Below are 22,641 nucleotides of genomic sequence, written 5' to 3' on the forward strand. Positions count from 1 at the left end.
CATCTATTACCCTCTGACGTTCCAACCTCTCCTCTTTGTCCACCCTGGCCTTAAACGAAATCACCTCACCCCTCACCACCACCTATAGAGCCTCCCAGACAACCGCCTTCAACACCTCACCCGTGCAGTTGAAACCTACATATTCCTTGATTACTTTTTCAATTTTGTCACAGAGCTCTTGGTCCCCCAACAGTCCCACATCTAATTTCCACCCCAGCCTCTGTACCACCCCTTCTCTGGTACCATATCCACCCAATGCGGAGCATGATCTGATATTGCAATTGCCGAGTACTCGGACCCCTTGACCCCAGCCAGCAGCGCCTTCTCCACCACGAAAAAGTCGATCCGCGAGTATACCTTATGGACCACCGAGAAAAACGAGTACTCCTGCTCTCCAGGGTGCAGAAACCGCCAAGGGTCCACCACTCCCATTTCCACCATTAGCCCAGCCAACGCCTTCGCCTCCTTCCCCACGACGGGACCAGCGAGCGCAGCCGTGACCTGTCCAACCTTGGCTCCTGCACCAAGTTCGAGATCCTGCCAGCATCAGTTTGTGTGAGTCCAAGTCAGGGATGGCCCCAAACACCTTCTTCGCGAATTTCACATTGTCCCAATTGGGACCATATACACTTAACAGCGCCATTAGCCTCCCCTCCAGCGCCCCATGTCACAATCACATATCTACCTCCCTGATCTGCAACAACCACCTCCATCTGGAACCGTACCCTTTTGCTGACCATTACTGCTACTCCTCGAGCCCTTCCGTCAAATCCAGAATGAGACACCTGGCTAACCCAGCCCTTTTTAAGTCTCACCTGGTCCTTCACCCTCAAGTGAGTCTCCTGCAACATTGCTACATCGGCCATCAAACTTTTAAGATGTGCAAGCACCCTTGACCTCTTGACTGGGCTCCCAACCCCTTCACATTCCACGTGACTAACCTAATTGGGGTCCTCTCATCCCACCGCCCCCAATCCACCAATGGCATACCACCTGGCCCTGCCCCATGAGCCTGACCCGCCCCTATCCATTATTAACATCGAACTCCCTCCCCCCTCCCAGAATCTCCCCCATGCACTGCCCCTTGAAAAAATCTCACCCAGTGTCGATCCCCTCGTAGGCCCGTCGAAACCTGCTAACCAGGCTTCAATGTCCGCAGCCGCCCTCTCACCTCACCTCCGTTCACTAGCCGACTTTCGTTAGCTCGTGCGGGTGCCCCACTTCCGAAGGCATACCATCTCCTCCCCAGTCCCAGAAGAACAAGAAAAACAATCTAACCCATACAATTCAATAAAATAACATATAACCGTCACAACAAAAGAATGCCAATCAACCCAAACAAAAACTTAAACTCCATAACAATGTGAAGTCAAGTAAGTTACAATACAGGTCAATGAAAAGAAAGTTATAACATTTATACATTTTCCAGCTCCCCAATCACAGTCCGCGATCTCTCTTTCAGCTCCACTTCTCACTTCTGTCCCAAGCCTTCTGCCTTCATGAACGCCTCAGCCACCTCCATCGTTTCGAAATAAAAATCTTTGGTGTTGTACGTCACCCTCAGCTTTGCCAGGTATACCACACCAAATCGCAGTCCCTTGTTGTACAGTGCTGCCTTCACTCGGCCAAACGCCACTCGTCTCTTCGCCAACTCTACCGTCAAGTCCTGGTAAATCCAAACTCTAGCACCAGCTCACTGCACCTCCCGCTTCTGCTTCGCCCACCGTAACACCACCTCCTTCACGTGGTATTTATGGAAGCATTTACTTTGAGTTTTGGCCTTAACGACTGATGAGCCCGGTCCAGTTCATACCGGGAGGGGTCTTCACCCTCCCCCATCAACTCCGCCAGCATCTTATCGAAGTACTCTGTTGGCCTCGAGCCCTCTGCCCCTTCGGGCAAGCCCACAATTTTCAGATTGTGCCGCCTCGAGCGGTTCTCCAAGACCTCAAGCTTTGCTCGGAGCCCTCTGTTGACCTCCGTCACCCTCCGCAGCTCGTCCCCCATCGAGGTGAGCTGGTTGCTGTGCTGCGACATGGCCTCCTCCACTTCCTTCATCTTTTCACCATCTCTCACCTCGGCCGATGTCTTTTATCACAGCTACCCTCACCGGGCGATTGCCTCCTCCACAAGTGATTTCAGTGCGACTGCCATTTCCTTCCTCAACGCCTCCATGTGCCTCGCAAACTGCATCTCCAGCTCCACAACCATCACCTCGGTCAACTTTTCCACCGTACGCAGTGCGGCCCCACCATGCGGTTCGACAACCGCCACCTTGTCAGCGTTTTTGCTGGTCCTCTCATTCGATGGCGAACTCGCATTTCCCCCCTTTCCAGCTGTTTATCACATCCTTTAGCGACTTATTATTTTTTCCTTCTTTCTTCAATCCTAAAATAAATAAATAATAAAAAATAAAAATAATTCAAAAAATCTCTTCTAACTTCTCAAATTCATTTTTAGCGGGAGCCACCCGATGTGCTTTACTCCCTCTCTACATTCCGCATCCTGGGTTCGGGCCAGTCGCCTCGACTGCCTCACCTCGTGTTAAGCTCCGCCATCGACGCTCACTTTGGGTTCGATGCCTCTGTCGTACCCTCCCGCAGGGCTCCTCTCCGGCTCCAAACCGGTCCCACCTGGCGCCCGTCCCTCAGTCCCCAAAGGCCAAAGAAAGTCAGGGTAGAAAAAACAATGAGGAAACCCCCGAAAATGCCCAAAATAGAGCGGGCCAGTGGGAGCCTCTTCTTGACGCGGCCGCTCAGCTCGTGAGCCATTTTGCAAATTATTACAGGAATAACTAATGTTAAAATATTTTGCATCTGTTCTGTGAAGGGCAGTTGTTCACACCTATATGTTCTATCATTGCATTTTCTTGACCTTATTAACCTAAAAATGAGGTTATATATTGAAAATGACTGAAAATTATGATCCTTTGTTAATATTACGATAATTTTTGGATTGTTTTATTATATTCCCTCAAGTGCTGCTGTGCCATGCTTTATGAGCATGGGAATTCATGTTATAGATCTGTCTCTTAGTACCACTGCATTTCTGGCCCTCTTTTTAAAAATCTATCCTTGCCATGTTAATAATAAACTCAATAATAAACTTCTCAATAAACTTGTGGCTGAAATCAAACAATTAGAATCAAGTAAGTTGTTAATGAGTCTGCATCCTACCAGTCGGTGGCAGATAAGGTTTGAAAGTCCAATATGCCACATCACTCTGCCCCATAAATACCCCATGTTCCTAGGTTTTATTGAAGTTGTGCCGTGGATGGTTAACGAGCCATAATTCAAATCATATTCAATAATTACGACATTTCCATCATTACTATTTTGTTGAAAATCATATTGAAGTTCCATCTATGTTTGCAAAAGATTTTTATGTGAGCAGTAAATCATAAATTTTCCTTTCTAGTTATAACCCAGTAGGCAGGAGACTTAACATGCTAAGCAAGTGTATTATTTTTTTAACTTACGAATTGGGATACAAATTTCTTTCCGTTGTAAGAATTAAAGAAATAGCTTGCACTTTTGAAGCATCTGTCTTATCCTCATGAAAGTGCTTTGCAGCCTACTAAGTTCTTTTGCAATGTGGTCGTTGTTGTAATATTAGAAAATGCTGAAGCTAATTTGTGCAGTTCTACATTAAATGAGTTTTGACAAAGAGTCATCCAGACGCGAAACATTAGCTCCCATCTCTCTCCACAGATGCTGTCAGACCTGCTGAGATTGTCCAGTACTTTCTGTTTTTGCTGCAATAAATGAGCCTGGGAGAAGTCTGAAACCATTAATCTATAGCACATACTGAACAAATCCACAAGATTATGAATATTATGATGATGGTTGCCCACAAAATTGGGTTCATATTTTATTGTTCAGTATAAATTATAGATTCTAAAAAGAAAATGGAATGAGCCTTTATTTCAAAGCAACTCTGGAATGAGGAGTAAGGAGTCATTGCCCAACAACCATCTTTGTTTGAGAAGGCCCTACATTTTTTAAACCACAACAATAAGCAACAATTTGCATTTAAGTAAAGGCTTTGATGTAATGAAAAACACCAAGGTGCTTCATAGGAGTGTTAGCAAACACTGAGCTGCATAAGGAGATGATGGGAGAGATAATCAAAAATTTGGTCAAAGGCGAGAGGTTTTAGGGAGTATCTTAATGGAGGTTGTGGGTGGAGAGACTTAGGAAATTCCAAATCTCAGGCTCCCAAGCAGCTGAGGGCATGGTGGGTGACGAAAATATGGTATGTGCAAGAGGTCAGAATTGGAGAGCGTGAGATTTTGGATGGTGTTCAAAGAAATTAGTTCGAGGAAGGGATGAGGCCATCAGGGGATCTGAGAACAAGAATGGGACTTTCAAAGTTGAGATGTTGCCGAGCAAGGAATCATTGTAAGCTGGCAAGCACAGGACTGATAGGACTTTAGTTTTAATTCGGCGTGGACAGCAGAATTTTGGATGAAATCAAGTTTATAGAGGGTGGAGAATGAAAGGACGGCCAAGTGAGCATTGGAATAGTCAGGTCTAAAGGTAACAAAGTCATGATTAAGAGGTTGAGCATACATAGCTGATAGTTAAAATACATTATTTAAATATTGAAAAATGTAATAAATATATGTTTGTATTTTGTAGGAGCTGGACAAAATAGTGGATTATGAATTGAGAACTGGTGGAGTTTTGCTACATCCCACATTCATTACAGGGGTGAAAGAGAAAGAAACGTTAGTGATTTCTTATTTGTAATTTGCTTGTTTTTTAAGTTTGTTTTCTCTGCTTGAATATGGCTATACCTGTTCTATTTGGGCGATGTTCACAGTTGCTGACTATTACCTGGACTGAATATATAAGAACATAAGAACTAGGAACAGGAGTAGGACATCTGGCCCCTCGAGCCTGCTCCGCCATTTAATGAGATCATGGCTGACCTTTGTGGACTCAGCTCCGGCCCGTACACCATATCCCCGAATCCCTTTATTCTTTAGAAAGGTATCTATCTTTTTCTTAAAAACGTTTAAAAAAGGAGCCTCAACTGCTTCACTGGGCAAGGAATTCCAGAGATTCACAACCCTTTGGGTGAAGAAGTTCCTCCTAAACTCGGTCCTAAATCTACTTCCCCTTATTTTGAGGCTATGCCCCCTAGTTCTGCTTTCCCCGACCAGTGGAAACAACCTGCCCGCATCTATCCTATCTATTCCCTTCATAATTTTATATGTTTCAATAAGATCCCCCCGCATCCTTCTAAACTCCAATGAGTACAGTCCCAGTCTACTCAACCTCTCGTCATAATCTAATCCCCTCAACTCTGGGATCAACCTAGTGAATCTCCTCTGCACTCCCTCCAGTGCCAATATGTCCTTTCTCAGGTAAGGAGACCAAAACTGAACACAATACTCCAGATGTGGCCTCACCAACACCTTATACAATTGCAGCATAACCTCCCTAGTCTTGAACTCCATCCCTCTAGCAATGAAAGACAAAACTCGATTAGCTGTCTTAATCACCTGTACACCAACTTTTTGCGACTCGTGCACCAGCACACCCAGGTCCCTCTGCACAGCAGCATGTTTTAACATCTTACCGTTACATATAATTGACTGTTATGTTCAGGGATCCAGGCAAAACTGACTCTTGCCATATCCAGATTTCTGTGAAATGTTTGTGATATCTGTAGTTGCTCTGGTCTGTTTTATCAGTTACTATTGATTGCTGTGGTTGAAAATGCCCTATTATGTTCATTTTAGTTTAACATTTTTGAGAGCATTTCAAAAAAAGCCATTCTCCCACTCAGCTATCAAATTATTGTGATCTTAAATACACAATTAATGACCATGATTTTATCATGACAACAGCAACTTGTAGTTATGTAGCATCTTTAACCATAAAAATCAAAGCACTTCACGTGAACATTGTAAATCAAGACTTGACACCAAGCCGCATTAGGTGATATTAGAGCAGATGGCCAAACAACATCATAGAGGTAGGTTTTAAGGAATGTCTTAAAGAAGGAAAAATAAGTTTAGGCAGAAAGTTCCAGAGTTTAGGGCCCAGGCAGTTGCAAGAATGACCACCAACAGTTTAAATTGGGATGCTGAAGAAACCAGAATTCGATGAATCTCAAAATCTTTGGCTTCGATGAATCTCAGAATCTTTGGACTGTATTCAACCCATCAAGTCAGCATTGGCTTTCTGAAAGAAGATTCTACCTCACCACTCCCCTGCCATATCCCTTGCATATTCTTTCTTTTCAGATGACAAGCCAATTACCTGCACCACCCTTGTTCCAGACTCCAACCTCCCTCTGGGTGAAACATAATTTCCTCACATCACGTAATTCTTTTGCCAATTATTTTAAATCTGTGCCCTCTATTCTTTTTTAAAAAAATCTTTTTATTGGCTTTTTGTGCCCTCTATTCTTAATGCTCTCTGACTGGAAACAGTTTCTCACTTTTTACCTTGTCCATACTCCTCAAGTCTCCTCCCAGCCTTCTTTTCTCCAAGGAAAACAGTGCCAACTCTCCAATCTATCCTCATAGCAACATTGTTTTAAAAAAACTTGTTTTTATTCAAGATTTTACAGAATTTTTACAAAACCACTACCAAAAAAAGGAAAGAAACCCTTTGCCACCACCTGGAGAACCCCAGCAAGGACCCTCTCAAGGCAAACTTTATCCTCTCCAAACAGAGAAACCCAGCCATGTCACTGACCCAAGTCTCCACACTTGGGGGTTTCGCATCCCTCCACATTAACAAGATCCGTCTCCGGGCTATCAAGGAGGCAAAGGCCAGGACTCCGGCCTCTTTCGGCACCCGCACTCCCGGATCTTCTGACATCCAAATATCGCTATCCCCAGACTCTGCTTTACCCGGGTGTCCTTGGACATAGCCTTTGCAAAGCCTCACCAGAATTCTTAAGCGCCGGGCATGCCCAAAACATATGGACATGGTTTGCTGGGCTCCCTGAACACCTCACACACGTCCTCCACCCCAAAGAACTTGCTCATTCTTGCCGCTGTCATATGTGTCTGGTGAACCACCTTAAACTGAATCAAGCTAAGCCTGGCACAAGATGACGAGGAATTGACCTTGCCCAGGGCGTCCGCCCACAGGCCCTCATCCAGCTCCTCACCTAGCTCCTCCTCCCACTTGCCCTTCAGCTCCTCCGCCGAGGCCTCCTCCTCCTCCTGCAGCTCCTGGTATATGTCTGATACTTTTCCGTCTCCTACCCAAAAGCCCGAGACCACCCTGTCCTGTATCCTGCGGAAAGGTAGCAGCGGAAATTCCACCACCTGCTTGTTCAAGAAAGCGCGGACTTGCAGGTACCTAAAGGTATTCCCGGGGGCAAACTGAATTTCTCCTCTAGCGCCTTCAGGCTAGAGAAAGTCCCATCTATAAACAAGTCCCCCATCCTTTTGATACCCGCTCTGTGCCAGCTTAGAAACCCTCCGTCTATTCTACCCGGGACGAACCTGTGGTTTCGTATCGGGGCCCAGACTGAGGCCCCTACCTCCCCCCTGTGCCTTCTCCACTGACCCCAGATCCTCAGTGTCGCCATCACCACCGGGCACGTGGTGTACCGTGCCGGCGAGAGCACCCCCCCCCCCCCCACCTCTTAAAGTCCCCCTCCATCTGATCCACAAGCCGAGTTAGGTTGAGCTTGTGCAGGGCATCCCAACTCTTAGCCACCCGTATGCCCAAATAGCGAAAGCTCTTCTCCACCATCTTGAGCGGGAGCTCTCCCAGTCTCTTTTCCTGGCCCCTCGCATGGATCACAAAAAGCTCACTTTTCCCGACATTCAACTTATACCCCGAGAAATCCCCGCAATCCTTTAGGATCTGCATGACCTCCTCCATCCCCTCCACCGGATCTGAAATGTACAGGAGCAGGCCATCCGCGTACAGTGAAACACAATGCTCCTCCCCTCCCCGAACCAGCCCCCTCCAGTTTCTAGACATCCTCAGCGCCATGGCCAACGGCTCGATTGCCAGGGCAAACAGCAGGGGGGACAGGGGGCACCGCTGCCTTGTTCCTCGATGCAGCCTAAAGTACTCCGACCGCAGTCGGTTCGTGAACACACTCGCTACAGGGGCCTGATACAGTAACTTGACCCACCCTATAAATTCCTCGCCAAATCCAAATCTGCCTAACACTTCCCACAGGTACTCCCACTCCACCCAATCGAAGGCTTTTTCCGCATTCATTGCAGCCACCACCTCTGCATCCCCTCCTTCCGAGGGCATCATGATCACGTTCAGGAGCCTCTGCACATTCGTGTTCAGCTGCCTGCCCTTGACAAACCCCGTCTGGTCCTCATTAATCACCCCGGGACACAGTCCTCAATTCTAGTGGCCAGGATCTTGGCCAACAGTTTGGCGTCTACATTAAGGAGCGATATCGGCCTGTAGGAGCCACATTGCAACGGGTCCTTATCTCGTTTTAAGGATGAGCAAAATCAAGGTCCGCGACATCGCCGGGGGAAGAGTTCCCCTTTCCTTAGCCTCGTTGAAGGTTCTCAGCAATAACGGGTTCAACAGCTCTGAGAATTTCCTATAGAATTCTACAGGATATCCGTCCGGTCCTGGGGCCTTGCCCGACTGCATACCCTCGAAACCTTTAACCAACTCCTCCAACTCAATCGGGGCCCCTAATCCCTCTACTAGCTCCTCCTCCACCTTCGGAAACCTCAGTTGGTACAAGAATTGCTTCATCCATTCCCTTCCCTCCGGGGGTTCTAACTCATACAATTCACCATAGAAATCCTTGAAGAACTCATTGATCCTTTCCGAGCGCAGGACCGTGATACCCCCCCTGTCCCTAATTCCCCCAATTTCCCTGGCCGCATCTCTCTTCCGTAGTTGGTGCACCAGCATCCTGCTTGCCTTCTCCCCATAGTCGTACACCGCTCCTTGTAACTTCCTCAACTGAGCCTCCCTGTGGTAAGCAAGTCAAATTCCGCCTGCAGGCTCCGGCGCTCCTTTAGCAGCCTCTCCTCGGGGGATTCCGCATACCTTCTGTCCACCCTGAGTATCTCCCCCACCAAGCTCTCCCTCTTCTCTCTGTGGGACCTGATAGAAATTAGCTCCCCCTGTTAACTGCCTTCAGCCCCTCCCAGACCAGTGTTCTTCAAACTTTTTTTCCGGGGCCCCATTTTTACCAACCGGCCAACCTTCGGGACCCAACCCGGCCGACCTTCGGGACCCAACCCGGCCGACCTTCGGGACCCAACCCGGCCGACCTTCGGGACCCACGCCGGCTGACCTTCGCGACCCACGCCGGCTGACCTTCGCGACCCACGCCGGCTGACCTTCGCGACCCACGCCGGCTGACCTTTGCGACCCACGCCGGCTGACCTTTGCGACCCACGCCGGCTGACCTTTGCGACCCACGCCGGCTGACCTTTGCGACCCACGCCGGCTGACCTTTGCGACCCACGCCGGCTGACCTTTGCGACCCACGCCGGCTGACCTTTGCGACCCACGCCGGCTGACCTTTGCGACCCACGCCGGCTGACCTTTGCGACCCACGCCGGCTGACCTTTGCGACCCACGCCGGCTGACCTTTGCGACCCACGCCGGCTGACCTTTGCGACCCACGCCGGCTGACCTTTGCGACCCACGCCGGCTGACCTTTGCGACCCACGCCGGCTGACCTTTGCGACCCACGCCGGCTGACCTTTGCGACCCACGCCGGCTGACCTTTGCGACCCACGCCGGCTGACCTTTGCGACCCACGCCGGCTGACCTTTGCGACCCACGCCGGCTGACCTTTGCGACCCACGCCGGCTGACCTTTGCGACCCACGCCGGCTGACCTTTGCGACCCACGCCGGCTGACCTTTGCGACCCACGCCGGCTGACCTTTGCGACCCACGCCGGCTGACCTTTGCGACCCACGCCGGCTGACCTTTGCGACCCACGCCGGCTGACCTTTGCGACCCACGCCGGCTGACCTTTGCGACCCACGCCGGCTGACCTTTGCGACCCACGCCGGCTGACCTTTGCGACCCACGCCGGCTGACCTTTGCGACCCACGCCGGCTGACCTTTGCGACCCACGCCGGCTGACCTTTGCGACCCACGCCGGCTGACCTTTGCGACCCACGCCGGCCGACCTTTGCGACCCACGCCGGCCGACCTTTGCGACCCACGCCGGCCGACCTTTGCGACCCACGCCGGCCGACCTTTGCGACCCACGCCGGCCGACCTTTGCGACCCACGCCGGCCGACCTTTGCGACCCACGCCGGCCGACCTTTGCGACCCACGCCGGCCGACCTTTGCGACCCACGCCGGCCGACCTTTGCGACCCACGCCGGCCGACCTTTGCGACCCACGCCGGCCGACCTTTGCGACCCACGCCGGCCGACCTTTGCGACCCACGCCGGCCGACCTTTGCGACCCACGCCGGCCGACCTTTGCGACCCACGCCGGCCGACCTTTGCGACCCACGCCGGCCGACCTTTGCGACCCACGCCGGCCGACCTTTGCGACCCACGCCGGCCGACCTTTGCGACCCACGCCGGCCGACCTTTGCGACCCACGCCGGCCGACCTTTGCGACCCACGCCGGCCGACCTTCGCGACCCACGCCGGCCGACCTTCGCGACCCACGCCGGCCGACCTTCGCGACCCACGCCGGCCGACCTTCACGACCCACCATTTTCTCTTACCTTGTTTACTGCTGATAAAAATGGAGGCAATGGTTTTGGGTCCCTTTGGCCCTTGTACACGCTCCTCCAATGGAACCTGTTGGATGAAAGTGAAGCCTTCCTATGGAGTCTCCATCTGTCCAACGTTCTGCATTTTTTTCTGTAAAATTTTATTAAATAAACCCCCCCCCCCCCCCCGAACTTGTAAAAATAAATGAATAAAATAAATGAAAAAAAATACAAATTAAATGAGGGAAATAAATGAATATAAAACCCCATAACTTGTAAAACAAAAAGCTGCGACCGTTTAAAAAAATAGTGGCCGCACTGCGCATGCGCGGCCGATCATTGGCGCGCATGCGCATAGTTTTGCGCATGCGCGCCGATGATCGTGCGCACATGCGCAATACGGCCGAACTTTTTTTACATGTTCGCGGTCATTTTAAAGGCCGCTTGCAGCCGGCTCAATTAAAAACCGGCTGCTGCGCGGGGATTTGCGCGATCAGGAGCGCTGCGAAGGACGGCTCCGTGACCCTCCCGGTCGCGCCCTCGAGTTTGAGGAACACTGTCCCAGACCATACTCACTGAAACCTCCCCTGTATCATTGTTCGCCACATAGTTTTGGATGCTCCTCCTAATCCGCCCACAGACCTCCTCATCCGCCAATAGTCCTATGTCCAGTCTCCATAGAGGGCATTGGCCTCTCTCCGCCCCCAGCCTCAACTCCACCCAGTGCGGAACATGGTCCGAGACTGCAATGACTGAGTACTCTACCCCCTCCACTCTCGGGATTAGCGCCCTGCTCATCACGGAAAAAATCGATCCGCGAGTACACTTTGTTGTCGTGGGAGAAGAAAGAAAACTCCTTCGCCCTTGGCTGAGCGAGTCTCCACGGGTCCACTCCCCCCATCTGGTCCATGAACCCCCTCAGGACCTTGGCCGCTGCTGGCCTCTTACCCAATCTAGACCTAGACCGGTCCAATGCCGGGTCCAGGACCGTGTTAAAGTACCCCCCCATTACCAGACTGCAAGACTTCAGGTCCGGGATTTTACTCAACATTCGCTTCATAAAATCCGCACCGTCCCAATTCGGGGCATACACGTTCACTAGCACCACCCGGCCCCCTGCAGCTTGCCACTCACCATAATATGTCTACCCCCTTTATCCGCCACAATACGCCTCAAATGCCACCCGTTTGCTCACCAGCGTTGCGACCCCCTGGTCTTCGCATCCAGCCCCGAGTGAAAGACCTGCCCCACCCATCCCTTCCTCAGCCTAGTTTGATCAGCGAGCTTCAGATGCGTTTCTTGTAGCATGGCTATGTCTGCCTTTAGCCCCTTTAAGTACGAGAACACACGGGCCCTCTTGACCGGCCCATTCAGGCCCCTCATGTTCCACGTGATCAGCCTGGTCGGAGGGTTGATTACCCCCCTGCCGACTAACAATCCCCTTTTTTAGGCCAGCCACGTGTCCGCGCCTCCCGCAGACTCCAGCCCCCCAGCCGGAGGCTCCCCGTCCCGACTCTCCCTTTGACTCCAAAAGTTGCTTCCCCTACAGCCAGCAAAGCAGCATCCTAGCCCCCCCCCCCCTCCTCCCAAGTCAAGCATCCGCTTAACCCCAATTCCCCCCCCAATTACTCTCCCGTAAGTCAGCTGACTCATGCTGACCCCGGCCGCTCCCGCCTCTACCTCCAATCCCACTGTTGGCTCCCTCTATGGTTCCCCCCCCCCCCCCCCCCCCAACCAAGTGAGGGAGAGAGCCCCCCCCCCCTATTCCCGTGTGCCAAGAAAGAAAAGCTCAAACAAACAACCAAACTTCGGGTGCTATCCCCAACGACGAGCCACCACCCCCCCCCCCCCCCCACCCCGCGAACTTCTCTCGCTGTCCGGCCTGTCCCCACCGCCTGAGACGCAGCTCTATACAAACAGCAAACAGACCCAGAATCTCGAGGGCCCAGAACAAAGGGGCGAAAAAAGAAAACACGAGGAAAACCAACATAACACTGCCCCACCGCCCCACCGGGGTGCCCCAACAACATACAGCTGTCCATTAATTCAAGTCCAGCTTCTCGTTCTTAATAAAAGTCCACGCCTCATCCGGCGTATCAGTAATTGTGCCGGTCTTGGTATGTGACCCACAGCTTCGCCGGTTGTAGCAGCCCGACCTTCACCCCTTTGCTGTGGAGGACCGCCTTGGCCCGGTTGAATCCCGCACGCCTCTTAGAAAACTCTGCACCCCAGTCCTAGTAGATACGGATCTCGCAGTTCTCCCACTTACTGCTTCGCTCCTTCTTTGCCCATCGCAGGTCACATTCCTTGTCGGTGAAGCGGTGGAAACGTACCACCATAGCTCTCGGCGGCTCGTTCGCCTTAGGCTTCCTTGCCAGGACTCTGTGCTCCAGGGGCCGTGGGAAGGCCCCCGTGCCCATCAGCGTCCTCAGCATCATGGTCACAAACGCACTCGCATCCGACCCCTCCGCGCCTTCAGGGACACCCAGAATTTGCAGGTTCTGCCTCCTCGACCTGTTTTCAAGGTCTTCCAGCTTCTCCTGCCATCTTTTGTGCAGGGCCTCGTGCGCCTCCACTCTAACCGCCACACCCAAAATCTCGTCCTCGTTGTCAGAAGCCTTTTTCTGCACCTTTTAATCGTCGTCCCCTGCATCTTCTGGGTCTCCGCCAACCTTTCAATAGAAGCTTTCATAGGGGCCAGCATCTCCGCTTTTAATTCAGTGAAGCAGCTTCTAAGAAACTCCTGCTGCTCCCGTGACCACTGGGCCCACACCGCCTGATCCGCGCCGGCCACCATCTTGCCTTTTCACGCCCATTCTCCTCGCTTCTCCAAAGCAGCTTTTTTGATCGCTCCACTCCTGGTCCACTCCATACAGCGCTGGGGGATCCTCACTTTTTCCTTCCCACACCGGGAATCGTGGTCCAAGTGCCGCTGGAGCTCCGTACAAGGGCCCAAAAGTCCGTTGTCGGCGGGAGCTGCCGACCGTGCGACCTACCCGGGAATAGCCGCAACCGGAAGTCTCCATAGCAACATTTCTTTATCCCTGGAATCATTCTTGTGAATCTACTCTGTACTCTCTACAATGTCTTCACATCCTTCCTGAAATGTCATGTGGAGGTGCCTGTGTTGGACTGGGGTGAGCACAGTAAGAAGTCTTACAACACCAGGTTTGTTTCAAATCACTAACTTTCAGAGCACTGTTCTGTCCTGGCTTGAGACAATTCACACCTCTTTAACCTGAGATTACCCCTCTCTCTGGATCTGTAAAGATTTAATCACCTGCTAATGCTCATATTCTAAGCATTGTCTGGCATCTTTGAATCTGTCTATATATATATATATGTTTCTGGAACATACCTCTTCATTCACCTGAGGAAGGAGCAGTGCTCCGAAATATAGCGATTTGAAACAAACCTGTTGGACTTTAACGTGGTGTTGTAAGACTTCTTACTGTTCCTGAAATGTGACATACAGAATTGGCACAGTGCTACATATGAGGCTTAAGAGTGCTTTTACAAGTTCAACATGCCTTCCTTACTCTTGCACTCAATGTCCTGGTTAATAAAGCCTGAGATATTATGGCCGGGATTCTCCTTCGACATATCCGACATGTCCACACTGACTCTTAGCAACTTTTACAGATGCACCATAGAAAGCATCCTATCTGGCTGCATCACAGCCTAGTATGGCAACTGCTCGGCCCAAGACAGCAAGAAACTTCAGAGAGTCGTGAACACAGCCCAGTCCATCACACGAACCTGCCTCCCATCCTTTGCCGAAATCTGGAAAGGCAATTGGGCGGAGAATCGTTTTTGATACCAAAATCGTGGCGGGCGCCAGATTCAATTGTCCAGTGCCTCGACAGCGGTACCAATGCGTTCCACTCCACACATACAGTAAACGCTGTTTGCATTTCATTAGCGGGTCTGACCTGGTATTCTCCGGAGCCTCCCTGGATTCTCCTCCTCCACTGGGGGGGAATTCCCAACGGCGAGGTTGACTTGCGCTATTAAAAATCGAGAAACAGGTGCCTTGGCTGATGAGGGAGAGAGAGGAGAGAGGAGGGAGGACATGGAGAGGCGCGACCGTGGGTGGCCGGTCCTGATATTGGCAGGCTAGCTGCGGGGGGGGGCATTGCCCGTGGCTTGCAAAGCACCCATCTTGCTTCACACCCTACTGACCACCCATCTTGGCCCCTGGTTCTGCAGAGGCCACCGGCCGTATGGGTGCCCCCACACCCCACCCTCCCCCAAACTGACCGCCACCTGCCGGCGGGGCATCTCCTGGCCTTCCCAAGGGCAACGCCGACAGCAGACCCTACATGGCTGAGCCGGAAGGGGCCACGGAGCATACCGCTGGCAAGGGCCTCGCCAGCCGACAGTACCCCTGGCAGCAGGGATGGGTGCCAGGGCCAGAGCCCCCCACGATGCCATGCACTAACGAGGCCAGTGGTCTGGGAATGTGGAGGTGGGGGGACTTGTGGGGGCAGACTCCGCAGTGCCAATCTGGGCCACCGTGTAGCCCGGCGGATCTGACTGGGCACTGGGGTATGCCCATGCTAACATGTCGGCCTTTCACTCCTGCTGACAATGGGTATTGGAATTCGACCAGCAATGATGGCCTTCCTCCTTGTCGCCGCAGCGCTGGGGGATTCACTGAGGTTACATGAGCTAGAGTTGCTCGAGGAAACTAAAGAAATCCGACATGTCCACACTGACTCTGAGCAACTTTTACAGATGCACCATAGAAAGCATCCTATCTGGCTGCATCACAGCCTAGTATGGCAACTGCTCGGCCCAAGACAGCAAGAAACTTCAGAGAGTCGTGAACACAGCCCAGTCCATCACACGAACCTGCCTCCCATCCTTTGACTCTATCTACACCTCCCGCTGCCTGGGGAAAGAGGGCAGCAAAATCAAAAACCCCTCCCACCCGGTTTACTCATCCTTCAACTTCTTTCATTGGGCAGGAGGTACAAAAATCTGAGAACAAGCTCGAACAGATTCAAAAACAGCTTCTTCCCCACTGTTACCAGACTCCTAAACGACCCTCTTATGAACTGACCCTATTAATACTACAATCCTGTATGCTTCACCCGATGTCGGTATCTATGTATTTGCATTGAGGACTTTGTGTTGCCCTTTTATGTATTTTCTTCTTACTTTACTTTATTTTCGTGCACTAAATGATCTGTTTGAGCTGCTCGCAAAAAAATATTTTTCACTACCTCGGTACACGGGACAATAAACAAATCCAATCCAGGAGGAGAAAGCTGCAATAGTGGAGCCTGCCCCAGAGGAACAGAAGGCAGTCGCTGAGGATCGTAAGCTGGCTACCCAACAGGCCAAGGAGGAGGAGGTGCAAAGGAGGCACCTCATGAGGCTTCGCATTTACCAGCAGCGCCTTTCATTCGAGGACCTGCCGGACCGGGCATGCCTTTGAAGACTCCAGCTGAGCAGGTAGAACCGTACAGCATATCTACCAGATCATGGCGTACCTGGCACCATGGGGAAATGGACACCCAGTCCCGGTAGCTGTCAAGATGACTGGTTCCTTGAACTTTATGCTACGGGCTCCTTCGAGTGGTGACCTGTCCAGGGTCTCTCAGAGTTCGATGCACAGGTGCATTCGCACCGTCACAGAGGTCCTATATGCCCAGTTGGCATAGTACATCCAATTCAATGGGACCGGGCCCACCAGGATGCCTGGGCAGCGGGGTTTGCCGCCATCGCAGAGATACCCCGGGTCCAGGGCATGATCGATCGGATGCATGTCACCCTCTGAGCACTTGCAGATGACAGGCCAATCATCACACACTGAAAGGGGTTCTACTAGATGAACATGCAGCTGGTGTGACCATGAGATGCACATCATTCACGTTAGTGCCCGATACCCAGGCAGTGTCCACGACCCCTTCATCCTGGCACACTCGACGGTTCCTGCGATCGTGGCTGATGACACCTATCTGGAGGCCACAGACCAACGTGAGACCCGCTACAACATCGCCCATACAGCGACCAGGGCGTGATCGAGTGGTGCTTCGGCATCCTGAAGATGCGGTTCAGGTGCCTGGACCGCTCTGAAGGGGCCCTCCAGTACAGCGCTGGGAGCGTCAACGCATTGTGGTGGCTTGCTGAGGCCACCACAACATCGCGCAGCAGAGGAATGATATGCTGCAGGAGGAGGATGAACGCTAGTCCTCGTCTGACGAGGAGCATGGGGGGAAACGCGAAAGGGCAGCACAAGGGGCCTGGTCAGGCACGGGAGGCCGCACAATGTGTGTGCCAGGGCCAACGCGCAAGGGATGCTCTGATCGCCTCCAGGTTCACCGACTGGCAGGGTTGTGGGGGGGGGGGGGTTGGAAGAGAGACTGGCCAGGGCGGCTCCAGTGCATCCCCCCCCCCACTGCAACGCCCTCCGTGATACAGTACTGTGGGGTGTGGCCCCTGGGTTGGCAGTAACAGTGGGTATGGTCCATGGGATGGAGGAGGATGACAACCCACTCTGCGATGAGCTCTGGTGCTCCGCGTAGTTTGGCAATGTCTGACTCCTACCCACAGTAGCATTTTCCAGCGTTCACCTGGGTGATCCCTACATGTGAGCACCCCCGCGTGCCCCCTCTCCAGCCCAGACCATCCCACCTCTCTCACCCTTCTGACAGCACTGAGGGAGGTTGTAACATTGTGCACAGGTGTTTAATGTGAAAACATATATACAGAGCCGTGCCCTAGCCCCTGTCGCTAAACTGTGCACAATACCCATGCCAACTTAAACGGTGTCTACTATTCTGGCCTTACGGCCCCTAACGCTATGCCTCAGTGGATTCTCAGGCAGTACACCAAGCGTGGAAGCCGCCTGCTGTGATTCCTGTCCTGTGACCTGGGTCCCCTTTGGCAGCCGTCTTCTGGGGCGACTGAGCCTCGATGGCCTTGGCTGCTGCATGGTGGTATGGTGCCGCCCTGTTGTGCCCGGTGTCCATGTGATGCGCCAGGGATAGGACGGGGGCCGTCCGAGATGCTGCAATGTTCTGGCATCTCTCCTGCGGGAGCCATCGGCATGGGCCCCATCCTCCCTCGGGGTGCCCGATGGCCCCTCGCGTTACTCCATGGGGCAGGGTTGAGAGCAGAGCTAACTCCTGAGGCTCCTCCGTCACCTGGCATTGCCAGCCTTGGAGGTCCACTGCTGTCGCGACCAAGGTCTGCATGCTCGTGGCCACGGAGCACAGGGAGTGGACCATCTCTGTCTGGGATTGCGCCACATCACTCATTGACTGTGCCACCACCTTCTGGGTCTGTTCTATATCAGCAGGTGACTGCTCCATCTCCCTCTGGGCCTGTGCCACTTCGTTCAGCGCCTGGGCAATGCTGCCGACACTCAGCCACAGCCCGCTGTGACTGGGCCATGCTCAGGTGCACTACTGCAATGTCCAGGCGGCTTTGGCACATGGCTGCCTGTGAGAGGGCAGCCATGTCCTGGGCATTGGCCACCACCTGCACACAATGACCCAGAACTTGGACATGCTGATCCATAGCCAAAGCCCTTGCCCCCAAGGCCTCCACTGCGGTGTTGGCCTGAGTGGCAATCATGGTTGGCACGACCTCCTGCTCCTGCACGTGGTTGGCCTCCTCCAACTGCACCTCTAGGTGCTGGATGCTCGCTGACAACCCCTCATGTAGTCCCTGGCTCTGTGACTGCATCACCATGATAGATGGGACTGTTTGTTCCAGAAGCCCGAAACCCGTCTGGACAGCTGCTAGTCCCTAGGGCTGGCTCACCCTCCGACTGTCCACCCCATTGAGAGTTCCTACCTCCAGCTCCTGTACCAGAGTATGTGTGTGGTGCGTACCAGATAGTGTCCCAGGAGCCTCTTCACGAAATTGCCCAACCAAGATGGGTGCCTCTGGGATGGTGGTGTGTTGGAGACAGCTGTGACGGGAAATCTGTGTCATCCCTTGACTCAAGGTCCGGGATGTCCTGGGTTTGTGGTCGATGGCTCCCATCCCTGTTGGTTTTGTCCTTGTCGCTGGTCGGCACCTGGGGATGTGGCTGGGGTTGAGGGCAGGGGACACCAGGAGGGCCCGCCCCATCACCAGCAGCTCCTGCAACACACAAGACAAGACGCATGATTAGACTGCGGGCTGGGTGCGGGTGTGTTGGGGAGTTAAGTGTGTTTGGGAGGGGGTAGTAGGGGTGGAGTTGGAAGTGGAGTGGGGCTTGAGGGTGGTGTAGGGGTGGTGGTGGGTGTGAGGGTGGTGTTGGGGAGGCGCTGGTGGGGGGGGGGGGGGGGGGGGTGATACACATGCCACAGGGAATCGCAGCTCAGCGGGGTCTCACTTCCTCCACCCCAGAGATTGCCCTTTCTTCGGGAAATTGAAAACGCCCTGTTAGACAGTCGACGGGGTGGGTAACTAGTGTATTCAATGGCTAGGACATTCTGCTGGTATGGTGCATGTGCGGCAGGGTGGCGTTCGGCCGCCCTCCGGGTTTGGTGGTGGTGGAGGGGGGGCGGGTGGCGGGGGGGGGGGGGGGGGGTGTCTGTGTCGTGTCCCAAAACCAGGATCGGACCTGTGCCTCCGTGCTGCCCTGGGGATCCGCTCCTCGTCCAGGAACTGGTGCAGGCACACCACCATCGCCCTCGGTTCGTTCCCGTGCGGCTTCCTCATCAAAGCCTGTGCGCCAGGTCCACTTCCAGTGACCCCTCACCCAGCAGCTTCTCAAACATTTGGGCCACAAAAGTGCTTGCGCCGCTCCCTCGCTGCACTCCGGCATTCCCATGATCCTCAAGTTTTGCCTGCGAGACCGGTTCTCCAGGTCCTCCACTTTCTCCTGCAGCAGCCTCTGTTGATCCCGCATCAGCCCCATCTCTGCTGCCAACGAGGCAAGTTTGCTCCTCGTTCTCCCCCACCGTCTCCTCCACCTTCTGGATCGTCTGGCTCTGGGCCTCCGGCCTCGTCTCCAGGCGGCCGATCCCTGCTTTTATCGGATCCATCACCCTAGCCAGGTCCTCCAGATTTTCCTTCCTCTGCTGGGTGAACTTCTCATTAAGGAAGCCCACCGGCTGCTCCTTCGACCATTGAGAGGGCGGGGCCGATCCCTGACCCGTTGCCATGTTCACCTGTGTCGCAGGCTCAACTCCAGCTATCTCCAACTATTCCTTGCTTTTTAGACCACTTTTGGTCCACAAATCCATCCACCGGTGGGGCACTCTCTCCGACCACCCCTCCTGCACCTTTTTAAATCAACAAATCCACCCGTTAGCCAGGGAAAAGGTCCCAAAATTCCACCATGAGTTGGAGCCACCAATGTGCGACCACTCACACCATGGCCGCCTCCGGAAGTCCTCCGTCACAGTGGATTGCACTGTTGCTTCACAGCGCCAGGGTCCCAGGTTTGATTCCTGGCTTGAGTCACTGTCAGTGTGGAGTCTGCACGTTCTCCGTGTGTGTGCGTGGGTTTCCTCCGGGTGCTCTGGTTTCCTCCCACAAGTCCCGAAAGACGATCTGTTAGTTAATTTGGACATTCTGAATTCTCCCTCTGTGTACCCGAACAGGCACCAGCATGTGGTGACGAGAGGCCTTTCACAGTAACTTCGTTGCAGTGTTATTATAAGGCCTACTTGTGACAATAAAGATTATTATAATAAACAGGGATATTACGTTAGCCATTTTCCAGTCCTCTGGGACCCTCCCTGCCTCCAATGATTCCTGAAACATCACCACCAATGCCTCTACAATCTCCTCAGCTATCTCCTTTAGAATGCTGGGGTGTAGTCCATCCGAACCAGCTGATTTATCCACCTTCAGACCTTTCAGTTTTCCCAGAACCTTCTTAGTAATGGTCACTGCACGCACACCTGCCCCCTGATTCTCCTGGAGTTCTGGTATCTCACTGGTGTCTGTCACAGTGAAGACTGATGCAAAGTAACCATTCAGTTCCTCTGCCATTTCTTTGTTTCCTATCACTACTTCTTCAGTCTTGTTTTGCTGTGGTCCAATGTTTATTCTTGCCTCTCTCTTACCTTTTATATATTGAAATAAACTTCCCATCTTCTTTTATATTACTAGCTAGCTTACACTTAAATTTCATCATCTCTCTCTCTTCTCCCCATTGCTTTTTTGGTTGTCCACTGCTCGCTTTTAAAGGCTTCCCAATCCTCTGACTTCCCACTAATCCTCACCACTTTGTATGCTTTTTCTTTTGCTTTTATGCTGTGCTTGACTTCACTCGTCAGCCATGGCTGCCTTGTCCTCCCCTTAGCATGTTTCCTCCTCCTTGGGATGAATTTCTGTTGTGCCTCCCGAATAACCCCCAAAAACTCCTGCCATTGCTGTTCCACTGTTACCCTGCTAGGCTACTTTTCTAATCAACTCTGGCAGGGCAGCACGGTGGCGCAGTGGGTTAGCACTGCAGCCTCACAGTGCCGAGGTCCCAGGTTCGATCCCGGCTCTGGGTCACTATCCGTTGTGGAGTTTGCACATTCTCCCTGTGTTTGCGTGGGTTTTGCCCCCACAACCCATAAATCTGCAAGCTAGGTGGATTGGCCACGCTAAATTGCCCCTTAATTGGAAAAAAAAATGAATTGGGTACTCTAAATTTAAAAAAAAACTCTGGCCAGCTCCTCCCTCATGTCTTTGTAGTTACCTTTATTTAATTATAATACCGCTACATCTGATTCCAGCTTCTTCCTCTCAAACTGCTGGTCACTGCCCTCTAAGGGTTCCTTTGCCTTAAGATCCTTAATCAAGTCTGCCTCATTTCACATCACCAAATCCAGAATTGCCTGTTCCCTAGTAGGCTCTGTCACAAGCTGCTCCAAAAACTCATAGACATTCCACAAATTATTTTTCTTGGGATTCTTGGATTTTCCCAATGCACCTCCATATTGAAGTCCCCCCAAATTATTGTGGTATTGCCTTTTTTATATGCCTTTTCTAACACCTGATTTAATTTCTGCCCCACGTCCTGACTACTGCTAGGGGATCTGTACCATAACTCCCATCAGGGTCTTTTTATCTTTGTGATTCCACACAGATTCTATGCATTCTGGTCCTGTATTGCATCTTGCTATCCTCACTAACAATGCAATCCCACATGCCTGTCCTTTTGATAAGACACATATCCTTGGATATTTAGCTCCCAGCCCTGATCCGCGTGCAGCCAGCCTTTGTGATGCCCGCAACATCCTACCTGCCAATTTCAATGCGCGCAACAAGCTCATTTATCTTGTTCTGTGTACTGCGTGCATTTAGGTACAACACCCTCAGTCCTGCATTGACCACCTCCCTTGTCACATTTTTTGCTCTGACTGAAGTTAGATTCCTGCCACCTTCTATATTCTCTGTTCAATTACATGGTCTGGAAACTTTACTAACCTCTTGGCTCCTTTAACTAGTTTAAAGTCCTCGTCATTAACCTGCACTTGTACCTTCTGCAACTTGGATTTTCGAATTCTCCACACAACTGAACCCTTCGCGCCCCCCCCCCCCCCTCCCCAACACACTATTTAGTTTAAAGTCCTATCTACAGCCCTATGTCAAGTTCCAAGGTAATGCACAAAGGCGCCTTTACATTCCTAAGTCCAATGGTTTATTCCTTCAGAGAGGTTAGCAAACTGAAGCTGGTGTGAGGTAATCCATTTTTCCAGTAGTGCTGACTTCTACAATGGGAGAAGCACGTAGAGATTAATTAATCTTATAGTAGGCATTAGCATAGAAGTTCAGAAACAATATTGATGAGTGCCAGGCAATTTAAACCTAGGCAGAGCTCTGGTGCTGCTGCTGTTTTGGTTGATGAAGGATGGCAGTCTTAACAGCTTTGGGTGAGGGGGAGTGGTCATGTGACATAACTCACTTCTTGCCCTTAGTTTGGATGAAGGATGTATATTTCTCGTCTGGATTCCTGAGATGGTTAATGTTCCATCCATTAGTTAACCAGAGCTTTCAGTGTCCTTTGTCCTCGTAGACAGTTCACCTTTATCGGACA

General features: G+C 52.1%; 1 protein-coding gene across 2 annotated transcripts in view; it reads left to right on the forward strand.

The window, feature by feature from the left end:
• The window catches only part of taf2 (TAF2 RNA polymerase II, TATA box binding protein (TBP)-associated factor), a 298,552-nt gene that overhangs the window by 131,284 nt on the left and 144,627 nt on the right, over positions 1-22,641 (forward strand). For both annotated transcript variants that reach the window (XM_072467396.1, XM_072467397.1), the window contains exon 10: positions 4,641-4,729. In XM_072467396.1, the coding sequence (XP_072323497.1) occupies positions 4,641-4,729 (89 nt within the window). The remainder of the gene's footprint in view (positions 1-4,640; positions 4,730-22,641) is intronic.

The sequence above is a fragment of the Scyliorhinus torazame genome, chromosome 11, assembly GCF_047496885.1.
Source record: "Scyliorhinus torazame isolate Kashiwa2021f chromosome 11, sScyTor2.1, whole genome shotgun sequence".
NCBI classification, from domain to species: Eukaryota; Metazoa; Chordata; class Chondrichthyes; order Carcharhiniformes; family Scyliorhinidae; genus Scyliorhinus; species Scyliorhinus torazame.